Source organism: Pipistrellus hanaki (genome assembly GCF_964339955.1).
Source record: "Pipistrellus hanaki genome assembly, chromosome: 16".
Classification (NCBI taxonomy): Eukaryota; Metazoa; Chordata; class Mammalia; order Chiroptera; family Vespertilionidae; genus Pipistrellus; species Pipistrellus hanaki.
The window spans coordinates 22,792,266-22,814,678 of NC_140518.1; the positions used below are offsets into that span (position 1 = coordinate 22,792,266).

Sequence of the window (22,413 nt, forward strand, 5' to 3'; positions counted from 1 at the left end):
AATATATATATTTTTTTTTAAAAAAAAGAAGAAGAAGTCAAGAGAAGAGGTGTGATGGGAAGGGACCTCTGGGTCCTGAATCCCTGCAGCTGGCACAGTGGTTCAGGGACCCTCACGTGGTAGACTCCTCAGTCCTGGCTTTATGTGGCCGGAGCTGAGACGAGGGAGGAGGGTTCTTCCCTGTTGCCCGGAGCATGACCCCTGTAATCTGAAAGATGGGTTCCCTCTCCTTCTTTCTTTCCACAATTAGGGAGGGGCTCCCTCAACTGGGAGCCTGAAAGTGTGTAGGATGCTAGAGCTGATGTACCCATAGGAGCCCCAGGCCACATTAGGGCCTCGCCAGAGCGGCATAATACTTACCTTCAGTCCACTGATGATGAGTATGGTGCTTTGATGTGTGAAGGGGCTTCTCCAAGGCCTTGAAGAAGTGGGTACCAGAGCCAGGGCTCCAGCCCAGGTCATCCGGCTTCTGGGCCGTTCCCACAAGATGGTTATGTACCTCCTATCCATCCCCACCCCATCCCACCAGGGAGGTCACCTGGAGGCCCTGGCTGGGCTGACCTTACCCAGAGAGTCATTTTATTAATTTATTTATGTTAAATACATTTTTATTGAATTCAGAGAGAAAGGGAGAGGGAGAGAGGGGTATAGAAACATCAATGATGAGAGAGAATCCTTGATCGGCTGCCTTCTACACACCCCTACTGGGGATTGAGCCTGCAACCTGGGCGTGTGCCCTTGACAGGCTGATGCTGTATCCACTGAGCCAAACTGGCTAGGGCTCATTTTAAAAGAATATGTGGATATGGGTTGGCTCGCAGCACAAGGAATATTCTGGAGATGTCCCTTTAGAGGCCTCCCAGGCTCCAAGGTGTGCCCTAGAAAGGCCTCTGGAAGGGAAATTAGCTCCAGATAGAGGGGAATCCAGGCCTGGCTTTCCTCCCTGACCCCTGGATGTTACCAGGCCTTCTCTCTTGCCTTTCTATGGCCATTGCTCCTTTTCTCCTCTTCTGAGAGAACTCTTTTGACATTCTACCAAACTAAGCCCTCTCAGCGCCCCAGACCCGTGCCCACCTCTTAGCGATGAAACTAACCATCTAGTTACTTAATTGGCAGTGATTCCAAGGCCTGCCTCCCAGAAGGGAACAGCGTCATTGCCAGCATCCTTAGTCAATCATCAGGCGTTTATTGAGTGCTTACTGTGTGCCAAGCACCTTGCTGGGTGGCACGCGAGACCCTCAGAAGCAGGTCAATGCCCTGGTTCAAGGAACTTACAATCTAGCTGAGAAGAAAGAGGAAAGATAAGGGTGCCAAGGCCACAGCCTCGGCCAAGACTTATTCCAGGGAGAGGATAGGTGGCGTCTGGCAAGCTGGACTGGAAGGACATGTCGGCAGGTCTGCGTCATGACAAAGGAGGATTTAGAAACATCAATGAGGGGCTGGGAGCAGTGGATTTCCAGTGGAAGAACTGGAATGGCCAAGGCTCTGGCCTTGGGCTCGCGTGGCAAGACCTGGCTGGAAAGAAGGGCTGGGACGGGGTGTGGAGGACTCCGGGAGTGGTCGTTGAACTTGCTTGAAATGGCATCATGGACCAAAGGGCGCTTTCCTGCAGGGTGGAAGGTCCCTAGTTCCCCGCTGAGGCCCAGGGTGAGAGGTCCAGCGTCTCAACGGCTGAGCAATCCACAAAGCCGTGGGGGTAGCTGTTGGCCTGGAACGCGTGCAGCGGGACCTTGGTGATGTGGGTGTTGTCACAGACGAGGCGTGAGAAGGACATTCCCCGTAGAGAGTCCCGCTGCTTCTCGGTGAAGACCCCAGGGTTCTCCCACCAGAACCTGCCGACGCAGAAGCACAGTCTGTATACACAGGCCGGCTGTTGGCCCTCCCCTGCCCGGCCGACGGGGAAGGAAGGAGGTCACGGGGAACACGCTGAGGTCTGTGTGAGTCCTCACGCAGGAGGCGGGGACACCCACCTCGGGGAAGGGCCTGCCCTCCCCTGCCCTCCCACTGAGGCTTCACTTACCTGTCTCCATCGCGAATCTGCTGGAACTGTTTCCCCAGGAGGCAGGCCAGGAGAGACCCCACCCGGCCCCTTTCTACCAAGGGCTCTGCGATGCCCCCAATCCAGAGGTCAATGTTGCTAGGGGTCCCATAGAGATCCAGCAGCTTCTTAGCCAGCATCTCGTTCTTCAGCACGGCACCCAGCTCTGCCAGTGTCTGGGGCTGCCCGAGGTCGCAGAAGCCTCTCCAGGAGTTATACCCTAGGCAGAGGGAGTGACGCTGTAACCAGGGACCACCTGTCCAAAGCCCCCCTGACGGACATCCCCACTCCAGTTCCGTCAGCTCCAGAGAGTCCAGCTTTTGTGATGAGATCCCACCGTGTTCTACCGGTGGTACGTCAGTCTCAAGAGGGCTAGCAGGTTATGTGGGTCCAGACCCTATCCTAAGCACCGATGGAAACTGGAGAACAGAGGTGTTAGAACACTTGCCTAAGGTCACGTAACTAGAACTGGCACAGGTGGGATTGGAAGCCAGGTAGTCTGGCTCTTAATGATAATAATAAATTGCCTCCCCTAGGTCTAAAAAGAAAGGTCCCATAATCATCCATTTCTCTCTGTTCTCCTTTTCTAAAAATTTTTTTCTGGGCTTTCAAACTGGTTTAACAAGTCAGTTGGTGATCTCTTTTCATTTGGGGATCTCCAACATGGTACCAGGTATGGTCTCTTGTTTCTACATTAGGGAGAATGGGAAATGGCACGTCACAGATGAGCAAATGAGTTTTAAACATCGGCATAGCTGCCTTCTCTTTTTAGAATTGATCTGATCCTCAGGAGGATAGAAGAGAGTCCTCTAGAACCCCAGAAAGCAGCTTCCTGTTCCCCAGGCCAGGTCAGACCCAGGCCCACTCACCGGGCATCCCGTGGTCCCGGCCACGCTGTATGTTAATGGCGGCCAGGTCAAAGCCGTGGATCTTGTGAGTGGGCTGGAAAAGCCTGTCACGCAGCTCTCCCGTCATCATTTTATCCTGCTTCGTCAACTTGGACTTTGTGGCCAGTAGGCCCCGAACCAGAGGGTCAATTCCACCTGCAAGGAACCTGGTGGTGAGGGGAGGGTGGGTCATCTTCCACTCCTGTTCCCTCCCTCCACCAGACATTTTCTCTGACGTTCAAGTAGGGCCAACTGAACTTCTCCGGCTGCAAGTGGGGGAGGGAAGAGCTCAGAGCAGCCTGCAGAGGGTGCTGTTGCGCTGGGGGAGGGGGCAGTCCAGAGGGGCCATTAGTGAAATAATAGCATGAAGATAAGAATCGGAATTTTTTTTTAAACCCTCACCCGAGAATGTTTTTTATTGATTCTAGACAGAGAGGGAGAGAAAGAGAAACATGGATGTGAGAGAGAAATATCAGCCGGTGCCTCATACACACAACCCAACTGGATGTATCGAACTCGCTACCTGAGTATGTGCCCTGACCAGGCATTGAACCCACGACCCTTGGGTGCATGGGGTGCTGCCCTAACAGAACACCAGCCAGAGTTGGCTCCTTCTCCTTCCATATGTTCCCTTAAGGAATGGTGCATTTTTCTATAGATGGTACTTAATAGAGGGGAGCAGAGGAGAGCAATTTATTTACCAAATCCATGAATTCTTTCTACAGGGATGAGGGAAGCTTGACACAGAGAAAGGAGGTAGGAAAAACCTGGCACCTTAAAGGCCAGATGAGGAAAGAATAATAACTAGAATTTGTTGACCACCTTCTGTATGTCAGGAGCTGTTGCTGGGTGCTTTACACGTATATTAAAAAAAAAAAAAATTATACCCTAGTGAGATAGGAACTATGATGTCCACATTTTTCAATTGAGGCCCAATTAGGAGAATTCCCTTACCCAACGTCATATAGAAAGGGTCTTCTAAGCCAGGTTTCCTTAAAAGCAGGCTGCAGGATGAGACAGCCAGGTGAGACAGGCAGCTGGCTGAAGGGACTTACCATCGTGGACGATCCTCCAGCTGTTGAAGAAGAGGGTGTGCAAGGGGAGCTCTGGTTCCGGCCCCCACGGCTGATAGTCCTCACCCAGGCGCGACACTGTGGCTGGAACCTCCAAGTGGCCGAAGCGGAAAGCAGAGGTGAAGACGTTGGAAATCCGGGGGTCCACGGACTGGTTGTAGCCTCTGTAAGGAGGGATCCACTTCTCCATCTCCACACCTAGCACAATGGGGAGGTAGTCCCTGAAGGTGACGATCTGGGAGGAGAAACAAGTCATGAGGAAAGGGTGCGTGCGAGCAACGCTGCATCCTGGAGAGATCAGTTTCTGGTTTTGTTTTACTGAAAGCAGTGCACTAACATAAATGAAGAATTTTTTCAAAAAAAAAAAAAAATAGAAAATCTTACCACCACATAAGACAATAATTATATTAATGGTTAGTCTTTCTAATATTTGCCGATACAATATACATTTTACATAGTTGTAATCCTAGAGAAAGCAAACTTTTGCATTTGGCTTTTTCACTTAACATTTATCACATTTCTACCTAACTCGCCATGCTGTAACTACATGTGTATAATATGCTATTGCACTCATGGGTCCTTCTCTTACTCCCTTACTCTTAGGTTGTTTCCAATTTGTTCAGCAGCACAGACTTTGTGGACGGAGCAGGCAGTCTGCTCCTCGGGCCATGGGGAGCAGCAGGAGACAGAATCCTGCTTTTGGCCACAGTGGATTGGCCCAGTTTGATCCAAAGAGATGGGGGTGGGAGAGGGGGGCATGTGGGTTTTCATTTTCTACCATGTGCAGAAAAGCAGAGAAAACCCATCTGCAGAGCGAGTGGGGAACCAAGAAGTGGAGAGGGGAGCAGAGAAGAGAGAGGGACAGAGTGAGAGTAGCTGCTTTCATTCCAGATGGTTCCCCATCTCTGGCTCTAACCCTATCTGAGGCCCAACTGGACTCCCTTTCCTGGAGTTCCAGAAGAAACCCTTCTCAGCTTCCACTTGACACATGTAGAGGATTGAACCCGTCCTGAACGTTGGACTAGCCTGAGTGGGTTTCTTTTTCTTGTTGTCCAAAGAGCCTTACTATGGATGGAATTGTGTCCCCCTGAAATTCACGTGTCAAAGCTCTGACTGTGTTTGGAGATTGGTGCATGCTCAGAGGAAAGACCATGTGAGGGCACAGAGGAAAGGCAGCCATCTTGCAAGCCAAGGAAAGAGGCCTCATGAGAAACCAAGCCTGCTAACACCTTGGTTTTCCAGCTTCCAGAACTGTGAAAAAAATAAATTCCTGGCAGCCTGCATAAACGAATACAAGCCTAAACTCAGATAATGTTTAGGTAGATACTTTTTATTCTTTGGACAACTTCCTATAAATATCTTCAGCAGGGTGAATCTCAAGGAAATTATACTAAATGTAAAAATCCAGTCTCAAAAAGATTCATATTGCATGATTTCATTCATGTAACATTCATGAAATAACATAACTGTGGAGAGGGACAATGGATTAGTGGTTGCCAAGGGTAAAGGGTATGACAAGGGGAGGGTGGATATGACTATTATGGGTATCCTAAGGGAGTTTTGTGGTTAGGGTGCACTTAAGCATCTTTATTGTGGTGGTGGTAACATAAACCGACATATGTGATAAAATTGCATGGAGCTACACACACCCACATACACATACATGCATGATTTTATTTATAACTGGTAAGATCTGAATAAGTGCTATGGTTTGTATCAATGTTAACTTCCTGCTTTTGATATTGTACCATAGTTATACATAATCTTGGCATTGGGGGAGGCTGGGTGCATGTATATATTTTTTTACAACTTCTTGAGAATCAACAATAATTTCAAAATTTTTATTTTGAAAATACATACATGTTTAATATCAACATATCAAGCTTTCTAAGTCTTTTCTAGTTAGTCAATCAGCCAATCAACAAGAACAATTGACTATGCCTATGACATATTGAAAAAAAGATAATCTAAATAAAGAACCAAGATAACTGCTATGTACCAACTCCAGGAGCAATGGAACCTACAGTCCCCTGTAGGCACCAGCACAGAGCATACTGAGTGGCCAACATATGAATGACTCCGTTGAATACTCTAGATTTGGAGATTCATTTTGGGGAAGAGAAGTTGAAGAGACAAAGGGGAGGACTTCGAAGACCGAGACATTTGGCAAGAAGCAACGGAGGAGGAGATGGGGAAATGGAGGTGTGAAAAGCAGAGGAGGTAGCCTGAGAGTGGCAGTGAGTAGAGGGAAGAGCCAGGAGGGCCTGTGAGGAAGGTGCTGGGACTCTGTACCTGCACGAAGGCCCCCAGGATTTTCCGGGCTTCCTGGTAGAGCTTCTCTCCATCCCAATGAGGATTGAGTCTCTTCAGTTCCCTGGCCAGCCGGTTGTGCTCTCTCAGAAAGAGGGTGTGGGATGCAGCCAGCAGGACATGCTCCGAGGCTCGGGAATCTCCTGAAAGCCCAGAAGGCAGAAAGGTGGGTTCCCCCTGAGAAGCCCCAGAACCTAGTAACCTGCACAAAAACATAAATGATGGTGCCCCCAGGGACCCTCTCCTAAGCCCCTGCTTGCAGTTAACTTAAGGGAAGTCAGGTGGAGAGAGGGCAGGGCGGGGATCCAGAGGGTTGAATCTCGGCTACACACACACACACACACACACACACACACACAAACACACACTTTTTAGGTGTTTTTAGGAAGGTTTTAGGAACGCAGGTTTGAGGGCAGGAGCCTGGGCAGGACTGAGCTCCTCTGTGTGCTAAAGGAAGAAGGATGTGGGGATGGGGGCTATCAAGAGAGAGAGAGGGAGGGAAGGAGGAACAGGATGTGGGGGTTGGGTAAATGGTAAAAGACCAGATGTTTCACTTGACGACTTCTCCGTGTGTCCTCTCATCATCGGGAAAGTCTGTTCAATTCATAAATGCTTGGTCTTAGTGGGTGTTTTTGTGGAAAACAGGAAGGGGCTCGGCTTTGTGTCTGAATTGATAGGAGTCACGTGTGGACACAGAATCTAAGAGATCCACGAAGAAATCTCTGCCATGCCAGGGTGGGCAGGGGGTTGTCCTGGGAGAGTGAAGTTTTGGCAAAGGGAAGGCATCCAGAAGCCCAAGACCGAGAGGACCAGGAGGAGATGAGTCCCCGAATGAACAGAATTGGGGGGCTTTGGTGTGCACAGGCTATATGGAGTGTGGGCTTTGTGCCAAGCTTATAAAACACTGTAAAAAAATATACATTCCTCTTCATCTAGAACTTCCTCCTCTAGGAAGTTATCTTAATAAAATTATTCAAATGAGAACAAAAATTCATCAACAAGGATGTCCAGTACCTAAAACAACAACAATAAAAAAAAAATCACAGAAAAACTAGAAATGACTTCACTGTCTCCAAGTAAGGTTGGTAAAATAAATTATGGTGATATGTCATGGGCTACCAGGCAGCCATTAAAAATCATGTTGCAGAAGAATATTTAAGAAGAAATATTAAGTGCAGACACCAGGTTAGAGAGCATTACTGTATGACACTGATTATGTAAAATGATGTAGAACTATATCTATAATAGAAAAAAAAAAAAAACCCAGAAAGATAGGCATTAAAATGTTAACAACGATTTTCTGTCGATGGTTGAATTTTATTTTCTTATTTTCTTTATGTTTTTCTGGACTCCCCTAATTTTTATTTTTTTACAGTGAACACATGTTCTTAGATTTTGTATTCATCTGGGCCCATCTGCCAGTCCTGGACGAGTGCCTGAGGCAGTGGTGGCTTGGTGTGTGTTTTTCCAGAAGATGAGGAGAAGAAGCCATGGAAAAGCTGTCTAGAGTCCTCCTGAGATTTCTCTTGCCTTCCTCTGTTCTCCCTCCCTTTGTCCTGGGGCCCCTCTCTTTCTTCCTTCCTTCCTTCCTTCCTTCCTTCCTTCCTTCCTTCCTTCCTTTCTTTCTTTCTTTCTTTTAAAAAATATATTTTATTGATTTTTTACAGAGAGGAAGAGAGGGATTGAGAGTTAGAAACATCGATGAGAGAGAAACATTGATCAGCTGCCTCTTGCACACCTCCCACTGGGGATGTGCCCGCAACCAAGGTACATGCCCATGACCGGAATCCAACCTGAGAGCTTTCAGTCCGCAGGCCGACACTCTATCCACTGAGCCAAACCGGTTTCGGCAGGGGCCCCTCTCTCTCCATCCTAGACTCACCGGTTAGGAAGCAGGGCACGCGGGCAGTGGTGTTGATGAACTCGCAGGGGCTTGGCTTCTTGTTGTCATAGGGCAGGTAGGCCAGCCCCTGGTCCCAGACCTCCTGGTTGACAGCCATGAGGCCCAGGGGGCTGCTGAGGTTGCGGAGGCGGCCGGCCAGGCTGGGCTCGGGGCCGTACACGAAGCTGGCGTCCAGGAAGGCGGTCAGGGCGTTGATCTGCTCGCGGGCCAGGGTCTTGTAAGGCGGAGTCGGGCAGACAAACCCCGATCGGAAGAAAGGCATGCACTTCCCTTGAGTCCTCACCTTGGGGTCATCGTGCGGGAGCTGCGGAGAGATTGGGGGTGGGAGACGGGGCAGAGGTGGTACAGCTGGCTCGGGCAACCTCTCCTCTGGGCAGGTCTGGATGAAGCTGGCAAAGATGCTGACGGTGTCCTCCTGGGACCCGAGTATCAGACATGGACTCTAGACACCCCCTGCTGATGCTTGCACATCCTGGGCCCACATCCCTGAAGTTCATTGCCTCCTGCTGTATAAAAGGGCTGAGGGGGATCATTAACCTTCCAGAGATAGGGCTTCCCATTTTTGGTGGAGAGAGTCCTAAGATCCCTGGACAGGGAAGCAGGGCATGAGACAGGAACAGGTTTGCCCATTATTGCTACCGACAACAGCTACCGTGTGTGTGTGTTTTGTAACTACCGTGTGCTAGGCCTTTTGCATACTTTCTACTTTTGGTCTTCATACAACCCCGGAAGGTAGCTGATGCAGGCCCATGTACAGGTGAGACAACTGAGGCTCAGAAAGGCGAAGTACCTTGCCCCAAAACTTACAAATTTGAAGAGAAAGATGTGAGATCCAGACCCAGATCGGCCTCACTCCACAGCTCAGGTTCCTCACATCACACCACATCGCCTTGACGTGTTTGTTGTTTGAGTGGAAAAAAAAACCCCACTCTCTAACCCTAACATCCACGAATAAGAAGAAAAGGGGCACCGTGGCAAGTTCCTCTCCCTTCCTGCTGGAAACCCCCACAATTTCTGATTCATCCACCACTGTTTGGCTCATCTTCTGGACCTCAAGATGACTTATCACGGCAGAGTCCCACACACTGACCGTGTATAAAATGGATCTCCTGGGGAGGCTGGGCAATGGCAGGTTCTGTTTCCCCAGGCCTGGGGTGAGGCTTGCGATCTTACATGTCTCCTGTGCCCCTGTGTGGTGCCGATGCTGCTGGCTGGGGGTGTAGACAGCCCTCCCAGAGCTTCCTGATTGACCCTTGAGAGTAAGGTGACCAGACGTCCCGCTTTTGGCGGGACAGTCCCGATTTCTTTCTTTCTTTCTTTCTTTCTTTCTTTCTTTCTTTCTTTCTTTCTTTCTTTATATATATATATATATATATATATATATATATATATATATTTTATTGATTTTGAACAGAGAGGAAGAGAGAGAGATAGAGAGTTAGAAACATCGATGAGAGAGAGTCATCGATCAGCTGCCTCTTGCACCCCCCCCCCCCCCACCGGGGATGTGCCCGCAACCAAGGCACATGCCCTTGACCAGAATCGAACCCGGGACCCTTCAGTTCCTAAGCCGACGCTCTATCCATTGAGCCAAACCGGTTTCGGCGACAGTCCCGATTTCTAACAATTTGATTTCTAACAATTTGTCCCGCGTCCCGCGGCGTTTTAAAAAAGTCCCGATTTTTTGGAAAACGCCGCGGGACGCGGGACAAATTGTTAGAAATCGGGACGTCTGGTCACCTTACATTAGAGGCTACTTGCCCATTTCCCACACGGGGCCCTTTTTCCTCGAGGGAAGGGACGGTGTCTTACTCGCCTTTGAATCTCCAGCACACAGTGCGCTGCCTGGCACGGAGTCAGTGATTCATATCTATTTACTGAATAAATGGATGAGTGAATGAATGGACATGTGAGGACCCCGGGAAGCTGTCAGATCGACATTAAAAAATCTACTTAGAGAGCCTGGCTGACGGGCCGGAAATGACGGGCCGGAAAGGACGGGCCAATCCGGAAGGCAAGGGCTGGTCGGGGACGCGCAGCTGCAGGGCCTACCAGGATGGGGAAGCAGTTGTCTCCCTGCAGACAGTACTTGTCACACTGCTCCTTGGAGTACTCGCTGCTCCCCAGCTCCGTGTCGGGGGCGAAATCCAGGTCGTGGTCCACAATCTGACCCCACTGCATGAAGAGCAGGGACGTGTTTTGGTCCAGAACGTCGTCCTCATTCAGGTAGCCGGCGATCTGGTTGGATACCTCCCGGGCCTGCGGGAGGGGGAAGGAGGGGAGGGAGGGAAAGGAGGGTTGGAGGGAAAAGTGCGCTGAGGGTTCAGATTCAACTGCAGTGTTTTTTGTTTTTTTTTAGTTCCTACGATTAAATAAGGTACGCTTATTTAATCCTCACGACAGGCTTGTGAGGTATGTGCATTACCCCTATTTTGAAGATGAAGGTGACCAGACGTCCCGCTTTTGGCGGGACAGTCCCAATTTTTAACGATTTGTCCCGCGTCCCGCTTTTAAAAAGTCCCGATTTTTGGAAAGAATGTATGACAAGCTAGGGAACGGCGGGAAAACGGGAAGGGAATATACCATTTTTTTTCGGCCATGCCAATGGTGTCCCGCTTTACCAATGTTAAAATCTGGTCACCTTATCATAGAGAGGTGAGGTCAATTCTCCAAGGCCAGCTACAAAGGGGCAGGGATGGGGTTAAACACAGGCCTGTATGACTTGATGGCTTGCAAGGCTAGTGCCCTATCCACTGGGGAGAAGGAACACAAAGGCGGCTGCCTGGGCAGAGTCTCAGAGCTGCCAGGTGTCTGGGAGGAGAAAAGGGAGAGACTCTGGGGAGAGGCTGCCAACTCAGATGAGGCCGAGGGAGAGGACCTCCAGGCAAACAACAGCTGATGCACTCCGGGGGCTGGGGCAGGGAAAGCATGAGCCGGATGGGGCAGGGAGGCCATCTGCCTAGGACACCCCAGGGGAGCTGGCCCGTGGGCAACTGGGATGTGACAGCCACGTGGCTATAGGCTCCGGGCTCTGAGCTCTGCTGCCCTCTCGTGGCATGTCGGGGAACAGCGCCAGGCAGAGAGTCCTCAAGTCCATCTCTCCTGCTGCGGCCCCACCGCACACCCTCTGTCCTCCCACCTGTTTCTTCTTCCTGCCCTCTGACTCCCATCCTTCACCCTCCTGCTGGGGCCTCACCAGCGGGATCCGGAAGCCGTTCCGGGTCTTCCCCGGCGTCCACCCGAAGGGCAGCGAGAGCCCGTCCTCGTACTCCGCTGGCAGCCAGCGCGCCAGCGCCCTGTTGGCAGCGCCCAGCGCGGGGTCCCTCCTGAAACCGCAGGACCCCCCTCAGCCTGGGCCAGTCCGCTCCCTAAGGAAGGGCCGGAGCCTCTGCCGAGGGAAAGGGGGTGCAGGAGGCGCCTCTCAAACGGGGGTGTTTCTGAACTACCCCCACTCCTGCAGTCGCCGGGCGCCTATGCCCTGAGGAAAGGTGCTGCCTCCTGTGGGATCCGGTAGTCTCTTTAGAAGATGGGAATTGGGAGAGGGTTCCAACAGAACAGGTTCCAGTGGCTGGGCCTGGAATGCCCAAAGGGCAAAGCCCCTGGCCGGGCTGGACTGGGCAGGTGGGCGGGTGGGCTGGGCTGGTGAGTAGGGCAGGTGGGCTGGGTAAGGCAGGGGGGTAAGGTAGGTGGGTAAGGCAGGTGGGTAAGGCAGGGGGACTGGCTGTGGTGGTAGCCAGGGCATGGCCCCCCCAGCGGCCCAGGCCCTCACCTGTTGTTGCAGGCTCCTGTGAGGGTGCGGTAGGAGCTGTTGTCGCATGTCACTTCAGGGACAGGGGCCCCACAGCCCACCTTCCAGGAGAGCGCAGTCAAGTCCAGGCCCAGGTCTGAAACAGAGGGGACGCCCCAGGGGCTGACTTCTCTCTCCCCTCGGAGGCCCTGGGGGAGGCGGGAAAGGGAAAGGTGTACTCACACCTTTTGGAATACCTTCTATGTTCTGAGCAAGCACCCCTGAGGTGGGTTCTCATCTACTCCTGACAACTCGTTCAGGTAAGACTTTACATTCCCATTATACAGAGAAGAAACTCAGACCACAGTGCTCAGAGTCTGGCCTACGGCCACACAGGTAGTAACTAAGTCCCCAGAACTGTTAGTGACTCTTTGCGAGGTCATTTAAATTGCAGATCTTTCTTTTCCTTCTAAAGCTTCCCTGACAGCTACAGTAGGGAGCACGCAGGAATCTAGAGAGGAAAGATGTTGGGGAGGAACGGGTCATTTTTTAAAAAATATATATTTTATTGATTTTTCAGAGAGAGGAAGAAAGAGGGATAGAGTCAGAAACATCGATGAGAGAGAGTCATCGATCAGCTGCCTCCTGCACCCCCCTCACCCCCCACCGGGGATGTGCCCGCAACCAAGGCACATGCCCTTGACCGGAATCGAACCTGGGACCCCTCAGTCCGCAGGCCGACGCTCTATCCACTGAGCCAAACCAGTCCCAGTGGAACGGGTCATTTTTAAGTGAGGGGCGCTGTGGTAGAAGTAACATAGAGGAGAGGAGGGAGGGTAGGCATCAGTGGCCTCCATGCGGGCACAGAATGGAGAGAGAGCCAACCTCCTCTGCAGCCTGTGGTCCCTCCCAGGGCCCACAATGAAAGACGGGCGAGGGAATCCGGCCCCACGGGCTTCTTCGGGGGGACCAGCTGTGCAAGTTTGAGGAGACCGGAGACCGGGGTTCAACCCCCAGCACCTTTGAGTCTCAGAGTCCAAAGGGCTCCTCCCTCTTTCTCCTTACCTCGCCCCAGTTTCCTCCTTGGGGACCTTTGGGGTTTGCCTGAGTCCTAGGCCGTGTATCTTTCCGCAGTGGATGTCAGAACCTAACCCCGTCCCGCATGGCTCTCTCGAGCTGGGACACGGGGTCGGGGATGGCGGAGGGGGAACTCATGATCAATCCATCAGCTCACTGGTCCGGCTCCACGTTACCCAGAGCGAACTGGAAATCTCGTCTCCTGTGGATACCCCGGACCCAGGCGGCTCCCGTGTCCCCTTCACAGGCGGGAAGTGGTGCCCCTGGGGCAGGGAACAGGGAGCCCCGTGTTTCCTGACGTTAGTGCTCCCTCTGGACCGAGGCCTCAGGGATGTGCTCCAGGAGCACGACCGTCCCCCCATTTGGGGTCGACAGTGTGGCCTTGCTGGGCTTTGCGCTCCTTCCTCTGTCCCAAAAGAGCATCGGCCTCACTGCCCTCGGAGCCCCTCGTGGCTCTGCAGTTCCGAGAAGGGAGAGGCAGGGGCGCTTCTCTGAGGAATGGCTCTTCAGAGGGAGCGCAGCTTTGGGTGTCTCCCGCTCTGTCCTGAGCGGAAGGACCCCTTCCTGCCCTCAGCGGGCTCGCGGGTGTTCGTACCTGTGCCATTGGGGAAGGAAGCTTTCGGCCTCAGTCTCTTCAAGGCCTCCTCCCACACCTGCCCGTTGCGGATGGCTGTGCGCGTCCGGCCCCTGGCATGCTTGAGGTACTCCGAGAGCTTTTGGGTAGTGGCTGTCTTATTGCTCAGGCAATTCTTCAGCCTGCGGTGAAGAGCAAGGGGGGGGGGGGGTGGAGGGGTCATGACTGGGCGCCCTGGGCTCTGACCGGTAGAAGGGGTGTGTGGTGGTGTGTGTATGGGGAGGCCACGGAGGGTGTGCTTTCAGGATCTTTGCTCCGTTCTCTTCTGGTGCCTCTGGAAAAGCTATTCTGGGAGGAGGAAGCTGTCGTGGGCCCTTAAGCTTCGTCAGGTCTGGCTCTGGGAGAGGAACGGCAGATGGACCGAGTGCTGCCTGGATTAGAACCGGAGGGGTGGCGGCCGTGCTGACGGTGGCAGAATCAGTTGGGGAACCTTAAAAACACCTGAGTCCCAGGACATACAGATTCAGCCTGAGGACCCCCGACACGGACCTAGCATCTCACTGCGCCTTGTGGGCCGAGAATTCTGGAAATGGCATGCCCACGAAAGCATTCTTCATCACCTTTGGCCCTAGAGTCGGGGTAGAGTTTGTTTAGATGTGGGCTTGCTAGCATCCAGCCTCTGGCTGGCCATTTCTTGGGGGCCAGAGGTTAAGCCTTTTTATTCCTTAATGTCCCATGTGTAAAAGGAGAAGCCCAATCCCTTTCACTAAGAGGTGTGTGATGATACAGAGATGACTGAGACAGGGTGGTGTCCAAAAAGTCTCTCCATGAGAACACTCTCCCCTTCCCTGTGCCTCAGTTTCCTCATGCATGAGGTGAAGGGGTTCTCTGAGGTCACCTGCAATGTTGGAAGAGGCTCGAGTTCACACAAAAGACAGTGCTGCTTTAGGGGCGCAATTCGCTGCCCCTATAGCAACAACTGGCCTGTCACTATTAACTCCATTTCACGTGTGAGGGGACATGGGGTCTCAGCCTGAGGGGTTATGTGGGCATGTGGGGCAAGCATAGGGACTGTGATAACTGGACTCTAATCACCAGGCCTATCCCCTTCCAGACTGGCCCCAACCCTGATAAAAAGGAACCCTAACCTCTTTGCTGTTCCAGTCTCTGGTATGCTATCCCTCTGCCTCTCCACAGGGCTGGCTCCTTCTCATCCTCCGTCCAGCTTCCCTGACTCCTGTACCTGCAGGAGCAACCCTTGCTTTGTTGATGCCTTCATTCCATCACCAGTCATGACTACCGGATTGTTGATGTGCTTGTGTAGCAAGCGGTTTAAATGTGATTCTTTACCTCTCCAGGAGGCCCCCAAGTCTGAGAACTAATGAATAAGGACAAGTTCTAAAGCAGGGCTGGTCATCCTGTGCATGACTTGCATGGGAAGTGATGAGCACTGACTTTGTGGCGTTTATTCTATCCCCAGCTTGGGGCTATAAGAGGATTGACATGAAGGAGGGAGAGAGAATTTTCATTTGGAGATAGTTGCTGAAATATACTCGGTGTTTCCCTCCCCTGCCACTATGGAAACCTTCCTCTTTGTGTCTCAAATACCTGGTCCGGGAATCCAGAAAGGCCTTGTTGACTTGGACCTTGACCTGACTCACAACATAAGACATGGCAGCAGTCCTGTTGGCCTGTGCTTGGAGGGGGAGAAACAAGCAGCAGGGTATCAGATGTCATTCCTTGGAGATGCCCTCTGCTTCTGTCCCTCTTTCTCATCCCCTTCCCCCCACCCCCGCAAATCTGAGCAAGCAGAAGATCAAGACTAGGAAACTTTCTATCTTTCTCTCCCTCTCTCTTCCTCTGTGAAATCAATCTATAGATATGTAAAAGCTAGGTGACCGTCCATCTTTCTGTCCGTCTAATCGACCGGCCGGCTGGCCAGCCAGTACACATGATGCGCACTGGCAATTTAAAAATAAACATTGACTCGTGCATATAAGATTTATATAAAGCTCTTGCTGGTGCCAATCGCATGCATGTGTTTCGATCTGTCATTGTTGGTCATGAATTTGGTTGACACTTCTATTATAGCGAATAGCAATCTATATATATAAAAGCCTAAGCAACTGGAATGACTGGGATGACCAGTCACTATGATGTGCATTGACCACCAGAGGGCAGACACTCAATGCGGGAGCTGCCCCCTGGTGGTCAGTGCACTCCCACAGCCAACCTCCCCCAGGCGGCAGTCCCCAGCCATCAGCCAGCAGGCCCCAACTGGCCTGGCCCTGATTGGGACTGGGTGAGACGGCCCAATAGGCCCTGATTGCTGGCCAGGCCTAGGGACCCCAACTGTGCATGAATTTTGTGCACTGGGCCTCTAGCATTAAAATATTTCTTCTAATTAATTTCCTTTCCATGTGCACAAATCTGTGCACCAGGCCACTAGTAATAATAATTAAAAAATCAGGTGCCTATACGTGTATAGAAGGATTTCTGGTACCAATAATTAACCAATCAGAAGCAACCTTGTGTGATGTGACCAATAAGTTGCAACTCTATTATATGACTTATATATTTATGGTTCAAGACAGGGCATTCACACTTGACTGCTATTGTTATGTTGACCGTTGTCATTTTTTTTTTTTTTTTTTAATTTGACAATCTAAGAGAAAAGAGGTCAGTGCCCTAACTAGTATGGTATTGCATGTTTTAACAATTCTTGTGGTATACTGGCTGAACATTGCTCCTCTGAAGTCTTCAAAGGAGCATCCTGCTGGCACCTTGATTTTGGATTTCTAACCACCTAAACTGTCGGAAAATAACTTTCTGTTGTCTTAAGCCAACTAGCTTGTGGTCCCTTGCTGCAGTAGCCCCAGGAAAACAATACAGGGAGGCACTTACCACTTGTGGAAGATGCTGCAGCGTGGAGCAAGGTCAGGGAAGCCAAGAGGCCTGGAACACTGAGAAGGGCCCGCATCGCTGAAACAAGATGCAGATCATGGTGTGAGCCTTGCAAAGCCCTGGAAAGGGGATGCTAAAGCAGAGAAGCCCCAGGGACACCAGACACCCTAACATTGGAACAGAGAAGGGGGAGCTATAGTAACAGCATCTGCCATATGTGTAGGCCCATGTAGGTACTAGAATGAGACAGTGAGGGGGAAAGAATTCAGGCTTTGGGGTCTGGAGATCCTGAGTTGTGGTTCTGCATTTGCCCTAAGTATCTCTATGACACTGGACAGGTTACTGAATTTAATAGCTCTGGGGCCCTGGCCTGCCAAGTGAGGAGGGTTGGACCAAGTGATCCAGGACTTTTTATTGTGTCCTGCCAGCCAGTGACTGAGATCCTGTACCCGTCTTGTCACCTACCTGTCTCAAAGAGAAATGCTGTTACTAAACCTGGAACATGTCTGTGGGTTCCCTCCCTCTTTCCCCTTAGCATATATTGCTCCTTGCAAGCCATCCTCTGGCCCAGCACCGGGGAAGTGTGCTCTAGGAGCAGACACTCAGCAATTCCCTTCAGACCTGGCAGGGGCTCCACCTCCCTCAAAAAGCCCATTTGATGGGAACACGGGAATGAAAGTTGTGGCAACGCCCAGACTCCTCTGAGCCCACAGCTGTGTCCCAGGCAGCCTGGAGGGAGTCCAGCTCCTTTCGTTATGAGCTTTAACTTGGAACCTGAATCATCAGGCAAAAGCCTGTACAGCTTTGTTTGCTGATGGGGGCTTAAGGGCTTGCAGGGGTCCTCAAACTTTTTAAAGTGGGGGCCAGATCACGGTCCCTCAGAGAGCTGGAGGGCCGGACTATATGAACTACTAATCCCTACTGTAACACCTTGGCTGCGCTCACTGCCCAAAAAACCTGGCGGGCAGGATCAGACTCCCCTGGGGGCTGCATGTGGCCCGCGGGCCGTAGTTTGAAGACCCCTGGCTTAGAGTGTTTGTTAGGTTTGGTGGAATAGACCTTAAACATCTTTTGAGGAGATTCTAGCTCCAGCCTAGGGAGGTGTCCATAAGCGGATGGAATGATCAGGTGTTTAGACTATGTTCTTGGCAGGCCCTCTGCTTGCACAAGAGGGCATTCTTCTCCCCTCAGTGTGTGCTCACTGGTGGACTCCAGAAACACGTCAAGGAGAATATTCTCAGATTGGCCATCCCCTCCCTATCTGCTCGAAGCTCCCAAAGAGAAATGATAGTTCAGGAGCTTGGCCTGAGAGACAGACCACCCAGGCAGTCTTCCAGACACTGTCTAGATAATAGCCCCTTGATTAGGCCAGACCAGGAAAGAAGAACTGGTAGTTTCAGCCTCTCTCACACTCCCTCAATCTTTCCTTATGCCCTTTCATGGTCCCCTAATATTTTTTGTCTTGTTATAAGCTAACTCTAGAGAAAAAGGCAAGATAAGAACAAATAACTCTGACCAAGATTCTCCCTGGCAATTTGTTGTTATTTTTTCTAAGAGGAGTTCTCAAAGGATTTGACCCCTTGATGGGTTCCTGTCCTTATACCTATATGGGCCCAAGTAGAACCAGAGTCCTCTTTGTGACTCAAGGAGACCATCGAGCCAGCAGAAACCTACCTTTTCAGCCAAGCAAAGAGAATGGTTTTGGAGTAAAAGGTATCATCTATAATAATAAAAGGGTAATCTGCTAATTAGAAGGGATGTCCTTCCTGACGAAGCTGGGGCCAGAGGGAATCAGCCCAGGTCCCGGGTGCCTGCTGGTGGCTGGAGAAAGGAAGCAACCTGGGTCCCAGGTGCCTGCCAGCAGCCAGAGGGAATTTTTGTGCATGGGCCTTTAGTATATATATATATATATATATATATATATATATATATATATATATATATATATATATGCCTAAGCAACTGCTCAACTGGTAGCTATGACACTCATTGACCACCAGGGGGGCAAATGCTCAATGCAGGAGCTGCACCCTGATGGTCAGTGTGCTCCCATAGCAGGAGCGCCACTCAACTGACTGTGGCTGGCTGTTGTAGCCTGGAGACCACAGCAGAGCAGCAGCAAGCCTACCGAGCAGGGACAGCAGGTGCAGCGGGGCTGGGACGAGCAGGAGTGGCAAGCAGCAAAGGACTCCTGTAGGCCACCCCAAGGAACCCTACTGGTGCACAAATCCATGCCCCAGGCCTCTCTATTTTTTTTTTTTTTTTCACCCAGCTCACATAGCACTGTTTTCATGTCTGTTTCCCCTACCAGGCCATGAGCTCCTCAAGAGATATGTCTTATTTATTTGTTTCTCAAGCACCCAAGCCTAGTGTCAGTACTTAATAGGTGTTGGGTCCATGCTGAATAAAAGAAATTCCTAGAGCAGAAAAGTTCAGCACCTGGATGGTGCAGTGGAAGAGGGTGGTGACTGTCCCTTAGCAGGCTTCTCACACCTTGATGAGCCTATTAATCACCTGGGGATCATGCTAAATGCAGATACTGATTTGGGGTCCTAGAGGGGCCCAAGAGTTTGTACTTTTAACAAGCTCCTAGGTGGTGCCGATGCTACAGATCACACTCTGAAGACTAAGGCCTTCCAGAGTCTGGCTCTCACACTTGCTGAGAAATTGCCAAGGAGGCTACAGGAAGACCTGGGAAAGGAAGGAGTCAGTGGGATTCTTTTTCATGAATGGTGCGAGCTCTGTTGAGGGTGGTGGGCGAGTCAGTAGGAAAACCAAGGAACACCCCAAACACCCCCAAGAATGTTCTAGTTGATCCTTTGAGCAGCTTCAGGATCAGGAGGAGAATGGAGTGGAGATAGCTGTTTTTAAGCCATCGAGAGCAGCAACAACCTTTATCTCAGCCATCTAAACCACCTAAAAAATAATGTGACTCAACTGCTTCATCCACCCCAAAATTAAACCTGTCTAATATTGCTGCAATTCATACACTTGGTTGAGAGCCAAATGCCCAGAGGGCATTGAAGACACCTGGGACTAGACATTCAAGGCTAACTAGATGTTCAAATCTGCTATAGACATGAGATACAGGAAACAAGATGAAGATCTGACAGCTTTGGCTTAGGAAACCCTTTGAAACACTGCAAAGTTTTCATATGATATCACACCAGTCTCAAAAATACCACATAGAGCATCATTCTGTTATTATCTCCCCACCCAATTTTCTGTGTGCCCTGAACACATGTCCTTGCCCCACAATGGATATAATCACATTCTCCCGTACGTAAAACAGGGATGGCTGCCAAATCTGAGACCAGAAAATGCCCGACAAGTCCAAATCCCATACCAAGCTTTCTGAGAAGCCTTCAGGAAATGTCATCATCAACTTTGCAGAAACTAGGAAAAATTCAAGTGAAATGATTCTTACCTGCCAGATGCCTTGGTCTCCTGTAGAAACCAGGGGAGTTGCTCTGCTTAGAGGAACTGGTCTTTTATAACTGCTCCCAAGAATTTATTTCTGGGAAAGGCCCAGAAGGAAATATTCTGAGGGGCTGATGTGGTTTGGAGGAGAGGCTCAGGTTCAGCAGGAAACACCCCGTGACTCCAGGCAGACGCATGAGGAAACTGCAGAACAGCAGGGATTGGCTGCTGCAATATCCCTGGCTCCGGGTGAAGCAGATCCCCTTCTTTCCACTTTCCAGGTTAAACCCATGGCCCCGATGCAATCATGGAAGGCAAAACTCCAAACTTGGAGCGGGCTATCCCTTGTAAGCCCTTCATGAGACCCGAGTCACTCTTAAAACTAGAAACAAATAAGTGGCTCTCTCCCCATTCACTTATTCCCTGCCATTTGATCCTTGCCTGGCCTTTCACCCAATCCATTGTGGAGGCCAATGGATTCATCTTTCGGTTTTTAAGTGATTAGGTTTAAAATGACTTCTTCTTTTGGGGTTCAAAATTTCAAAATGCTGCTGCTCTTGGGACACAAGAGACGTGAGAAGAGGCCTGAACTTGATGCCAGGGCAGTGGTTAAGTCTCTGCCTCTGTCACTGCGTGGCTCTGGGCAAGTCACTTCACCTTCTGACGCCTCATACTCTCTAGTTGCAAAAGAGATGGTTGTTTTAGACCCATGGTCGGCAAACTGCGGCTCTTTGGCTCCTTGACTGTGGCTCTTTCACAAAATACCACGGCCTGGGCGAGTCTATTTTGAAGAAGTGGCGTTAGAAGAAGTTTAAGTTTAAAAAATTTGGCTCTCAAAAGAAATTTCGATCGTTGTCCTGTTGATATTTGGTTCTGTTGACGAATGAGTTTGCCGACCACTGGCTTAGAGATTTTGATGGTTCTGTGACTTCATGCCTGCTGTAGGGTAGCCCATTAAAAAAAAAAAAACACCAATATCCAGAAGCTTATTGATTTAAAGCACAGGTATAATGGTATATACTTTCTCTACCTCAATGACTTTGAAATGTCAAGTTCATTAGATCCATAGGAAGGAAACAGCAAGGGTCCAATAAAACAAAATATCATGAAAGCTTGTTTTATAAGCAGGCAATTTAAAGTATAAGCCTCTTTATGAAATTACACTTTAGGTTGAAAGTCTCTGGAGTACTGTGAGGAATTCACCAACCCAAAACCAAATCCTTGTGTTTACCTTCCAAAAAGTAATATCCCCTTTCTCCAGCTGATGGAATGTATTGATAGTTCAAAGCTGCTTTCTTGTGATGAATCCAGACAAATGAGCTGGGCATTTCAGTAAGAGGCAGCTAGCCCAGAAAGGTTGAGTGAGAGACTTCAGGATTTTCTTGTTTTCTTGGAAAGACATTTCCACTCCTCGGCCAACCATTGTTTTTCTTTTACCATTCCCTAAATTTTGGAGCATGCTTCTCAAGGCTCTACCTTCCAGGTTAGTGAAGCTGTGTCTTTACATGGATTTTGAGCGAGTTGGTTCTGAAGGATTTCAAGAAGGAACTTCATTCTGGAAGATCCTATAGGATAATACTGCTTTCCTATGTGCAATGTACAGTGAGATACTTGAGTCAGCTAACAGCCAAATGCAGGTTTAATTGTCTTTTGGTCTCAATCATGTTATGATAAGATACAATATGTCCTAGGTTTATCCTTTTTTGAAATGGGCAGGGACGTATCAGCACCAGATTGGTATAGTCTTTCCTTTGTTTTGAGCATAAAACATACCCGGGAGACACAGTGGACATGGAATTGTCCTATGGCTAATTTGTATTTTCAGAGCTCTGCTGACATGTGTTGACGTGTGTTAATGGATTTACCTCAATCTAGTTAAATATGCTTAGTACAGTTAGATGTCTCCCCATTAGGAAGTGGCAAATTAGCCTGAGAAGCAGAGACTGGAAGACAGAAAGTCCAGTAAACAACTAAAACAGCCAATAGCTTCTCATCTATCAGCACAGAGATTTCAAGAAATGTTAGTAATAGCATCAGCAGCAGCAGCAGCAGCAGGAAATACCCAATGAAAATGAAGTCCATCCCTGGCACATGGCAACACACACACACACACACACACACACACACACATTCACTTTCTAGGAATTCAGTTTATAAATGAGGCTTACCTTGGACATGGTTACTTTTCTTCTATGCCCTTCCAGAAACAGAGTTCTGCGTACTGCACATGAAACCTTTGGCTGATCGATAGGACACTCACGGCCAGTGACAAAGTGATCGCTCTGTTATATGAGGTGATCGTAGCTCTCACACTGGGCCGTGGCCTGCCAACCATCCCCACCATTTCAGGTGCCATCTTCCTTGGGAGCCTAGCCAGTGCCTTCCTTCCTCATCTGTCTGTTTGACATCCCAACTCCCCCGGACTGGGCTGTCATTCACAACTTGACAGGTAATTTTTTTTTTTAATTTCCTGGCTAAAATGTATTTCCTCTTGTTCATT

At 50.0% G+C, this 22,413-nt stretch overlaps 1 protein-coding gene across 1 annotated transcript; it reads right to left on the bottom strand.

Annotated features, from left to right (window-relative positions):
* Positions 1-593: 593 nt before the first annotated feature.
* On the bottom strand, positions 594-20,054 carry LPO (lactoperoxidase). Its single transcript, XM_084862680.1, has 13 exons — positions 19,921-20,054; positions 16,494-16,571; positions 15,198-15,285; positions 13,611-13,771; positions 11,981-12,095; positions 11,408-11,537; positions 10,264-10,470; positions 8,191-8,515; positions 6,291-6,451; positions 3,981-4,233; positions 2,908-3,081; positions 2,021-2,258; positions 594-1,832 (listed from the first exon to the last, which is right to left on the bottom strand). The coding sequence occupies exons 2-13, from the start codon at positions 16,567-16,569 to the stop codon at positions 1,625-1,627; spliced, it is 2,136 nt and encodes a 711-aa protein (XP_084718806.1). The 5' UTR covers positions 16,570-16,571; positions 19,921-20,054; the 3' UTR covers positions 594-1,624.
* Positions 20,055-22,413: the final 2,359 nt, after the last annotated feature.

What these genes read in the sequence shown, in the direction of transcription:
- LPO (XM_084862680.1), bottom strand. Translation starts at nt 16,569, where the DNA reads ATGCGGGCCCTTCTCAGTGTTCCAGGCCTCTTGGCTTCCCTGACCTTG. An exon ending in TTCCTTCCCCAATGGCACAG is followed by an intron (nt 12,096 to 13,610) that starts GTACGAACACCC and finishes CCTCTGTTTCAG; the next exon opens with ACCTGGGCCTGGACTTGACT. An exon ending in ACGGCTTCCGGATCCCGCTG is followed by an intron (nt 10,471 to 11,407) that starts GTGAGGCCCCAG and finishes CCCCTCCCGCAG; the next exon opens with GCCCGGGAGGTATCCAACCA.